The 3,508-nt window shown below is 43.6% G+C and overlaps 1 protein-coding gene across 1 annotated transcript; it reads left to right on the plus strand.

Annotated features, from left to right (window-relative positions):
- The first annotated feature begins 594 nt into the window (after nucleotides 1-594).
- LOC115772628 (mitochondrial import inner membrane translocase subunit Tim9) lies at nucleotides 595-2,892 on the plus strand. Its single transcript, XM_030718989.1, has 4 exons — nucleotides 595-824; nucleotides 1,044-1,092; nucleotides 2,193-2,288; nucleotides 2,452-2,892. Exons 2-4 carry the CDS (start codon nucleotides 1,054-1,056, stop codon nucleotides 2,584-2,586), a joined length of 270 nt encoding a protein of 89 aa, XP_030574849.1. The 5' UTR covers nucleotides 595-824; nucleotides 1,044-1,053; the 3' UTR covers nucleotides 2,587-2,892.
- The last annotated feature ends 616 nt before the right edge of the window (nucleotides 2,893-3,508 follow it).

The raw sequence follows: 3,508 nt of genomic DNA on the forward strand, positions 1-3,508 counted from the left end.
GTGAAAGGTTCGCCAGTGCAGGAATTTCCTTAAACCAGCATAATTTCTGATGGTCAACAGGACTAAAAATACAAATGCTGATAACTCCGAATACTAACATCAATAACAGCACAATGGTGCAAAAGGTCTAACCTACTTTTTTAAATTCTTTTGGAAATCTTTTTATAATAAAGGTTTTTTACATTTCTTTATTTTCTTGAGCTGAAACATGAAATGTGTAATGTGGAAAAGTGCCATTAGCATGTTTTAGCTAATTATTTTACAACCCGTTGCTTCATTTACATTTTTTCCAACATCACGTGTTTATGGATAATTTATACTGAGTCTTTCAGACTTCCATACTGAGTGCTCAGCGGCAGGTAGGAACCAAACAGTAGGAACCTTTTGTTACTGCGCTTGTTGCTCTTCAAAGCGGAACTTTCGGCTCATTTTTCTCTCAAATTTAAGTCTTTCTTTGTGTTTTGAATTTAATAAAATGATAATTATTGTTTAATAATTGAATGTACAGCTTAACGAGTGCCTTGTGTTCAACATGTTTGTTATTTAAATGTAATTAAAGTCGCAAAATGTCGGAGGGAATCTCCCTGCGCATGCGTCCATCAGTCCGTCGCTCGGAAGCTCCTCATCTGCAGCGAGGAGTTCAGGAAGGATAAAAGCGGTGTCCCCGCGGCTGTGGAGGTTATCTGTCCCGCATCTGACCGAGGAGGCTAAAGCACAATATCCACAGAAGAACCGAGGGAACCTCATCGGAGAGCGGGAACGCGGAGCTGACCGGACTAGCTATTGGCAGCAACAGTTCCAACGGGGTCCGTTTTATCTGGCAGGTGAGCTCATTATATAAATAAACCACAGGTAACCGTGTGTTCTGAAGCGGGGTCACACCGGCCAACCAAAGCGGAACACCTGTAAGGTCGTGGTTACAGAATAACATGTGAGCGCCGGAGGAGCTTTAAAAGAGGCGGAGCGCTAAAATCGGAGGCTTTCTGGGCGGAGTCTGGTGTGAGAGCAGCCGCGCTGATTGTTGCCTTGTTTCCCCCCCACAGAGTCCGAGTCATGGCTGCCCAGGTGTCCGAGTCCGACCAGATCAAACAGGTAAGCGATGCTAGCGCGTTTTCACGTCGACTTGCAGAAAAGTGGCTCTGAACCGAGAGGCCGAAAGTCCCGGTTACTGTCCCGCCCAGCGGCCATAGAAACCCTGCACTGAGTTACACACAGCCGGGCAGCACGGAGGCCTGCGAGGGGCAAACCGCGGGACAGCGACAAACAGTAGATGACAATAGAAACGAATAAGAACAGTTCAATAAATTTAAAAACTGGCAGAAAACTGTAGCAGCTGCTCGGGACCAGCACAGGAGCGGAAAAGGAAATAAATAATGCTAATGTAGAAAAAGTCATTAAAAAGAGCTGAAACTTAAATAAAGCAATAAATAAGAGTGAAAATGTATGATTTTAGTTAAAACATTAAAATTAATGAGGATAAAACAGCTGCAAGCACTTATGATTTTAAAAAGCAAGTTTAAAGAAGCTTAAGTGATGTCTTAAAAATTCAGCTTATAAAAATATTGAATTTGTGTAATTTATAAATAAAGTAAAACAAAATAATTCTGTCTGAAAATGATGGGTAAGAAGTGAATGAAACAAAGTTAGTAAAACAGTGAATCCATGGAAAATGCCGGCACCTGGGAAAGAAACAAAATTCCAACAAAATAGTTAAAAAAAAGATTTTGAAACATTATATGAAAGGGTTAATTTATGCCCAAAATACTGTTCTGTGATTATGAATTAATAAATTACTTGAAAGGAAACAGCTGCTTCACTTTGCACAGTTATTTTTTCCTTGTAAATTCACCAGTTTATTTTCAGTTTGATCTTTTATTCAGTCGAGCCAACAACAGGAGCAGATCTCCATCACATATGAATTCATATCATAAATTCTACTAACACTTCTACTTCTGAGCTCTCACGGCCACCTTTAGAGCAGTTTTATAAAATCTTTTTTATTTCTAAAAATGAGAGAGGACTGAGCTCTCAGGTGAGCGCGTCCTGAAACCCGTACGAGGAAATCCCTCCACAGCTCTTCCGCTCTGCCTCTGCTGCAGACGGGAAACTCGGACAGTTTGAGTTTGATTCTCAGATTTTTGTTGAGTTCAGTGTTGAAGCCGTTCTGAGCCGTGTCTATTTCCTGTGTTCAGTTTAAGGAGTTTCTGGGGACGTACAACAAGGTGACAGAGAACTGCTTCATGGACTGTGTCCGAGACTTCACCACAAGAGACGTGAAGCCCGAGGAGGTAAAAATATCACTTCCTGTTTCTGCCGCTGTAAACGGCTGAGTTTTTATGGACCAAACTTTGAGTTTTTCCTCATTTCAGAGACAAAGATGATTTGATGATGGAAATGAGCAGTTAAAGTGAAACGGGTCACATCCTCACAGCTGTTTCTCCTTTGTTTCAGTCGAGCTGCTCCGAGTCGTGCCTGCAGAAGTATCTGAAGATGACTCAGAGGATCTCCATGCGTTTCCAGGAGTATCACATCCAGCAGAACGAGGCTCTGGCAGCTAAAGCTGGGCTGCTGGGACAGCCGCGCTGAGCCGGGCCGAGACCCTGAGACGGTTCCGGTCCAGCAGATCCTCTGACTCTGTGAAAACGGACTCTGAAACTGCAGATGACATTTTGTTGTCTGATCTGAAGCTCCGCCCGTTCACCATGGAGCCTCACCCTCTGTCTGCAGGGTAAAGGAAGCAGTCAGGTGTCTGTGTCGAAGCATCATGGGAAACGTAGTTTACAACAGCAGATTCTTTGTTAAACAGCGGAATGATCCTTTAATGTGCATATTTCTAGCTGACCTTTCTTGTGTCTGGAAATAAAAAAATCTGACATCAGGAATGTGTGGAAGTTTTCATCCTGCTGTTAGGAAGTACTTTTACTCCGTACTGCTGTACACTCGCGCTGCTGGTTCACAGGTGGATATTCTTCCTTCTCTGTGTTTCTGATAAACATTTAAAAGGCTTGCAGCGCTTCAGGCTTGAAAGTTACTGATTAATCTGCTTTTTGTGTTGAATGGTTTCTGCCTTGCACCTACCTACAGCTTATCCTACCATATTCTCAGTAAAGAGTCACTCATGATGCACAAAGATAAGCACAGTAGGCAGAAGTTAAGTACACCACAGCTGACTGAGCGACGTGATGAAACTGAAGAAACCAGTTCAGTACAAACATGAGGAAAACCTACTTTTCCCTGTGCAGCACAGTCATACGTGTTGTGCCCGTAAATAAAGTGAGATAATGATGATCCATCATGGGCGTGATTCTGCAGTAAAGGCGCTCCTGGCTCCTCTCTCGAAACGCACTGGAGCTGAAACTTGTACCTGCTGCACTTTGTAACGCTAACCTCGCTGTGCTGCGGGCGACGCAGCGACGTGTCTAATTGGCTGAGACCAGATTCCTTTCGTGTCTGCGTCCAATCAGCGTCAGCGTGTTATGTGGTTGGTGGGGTTTTGGCCCCGCCCCCG

The sequence above is a fragment of the Archocentrus centrarchus genome, chromosome 22, assembly GCF_007364275.1.
Source record: "Archocentrus centrarchus isolate MPI-CPG fArcCen1 chromosome 22, fArcCen1, whole genome shotgun sequence".
NCBI classification, from domain to species: domain Eukaryota; kingdom Metazoa; phylum Chordata; class Actinopteri; order Cichliformes; family Cichlidae; genus Archocentrus; species Archocentrus centrarchus.

Coding starts and splice junctions, on each gene's coding strand:
- LOC115772628 (XM_030718989.1), top strand. CDS start 1,054: ATGGCTGCCCAGGTGTCCGAGTCCGACCAGATCAAACAG. Junction 1,093..2,192: donor AGTCCGACCAGATCAAACAG/GTAAGCGATGCT, acceptor TCCTGTGTTCAG/TTTAAGGAGTTTCTGGGGAC. Junction 2,289..2,451: donor GAGACGTGAAGCCCGAGGAG/GTAAAAATATCA, acceptor CCTTTGTTTCAG/TCGAGCTGCTCCGAGTCGTG.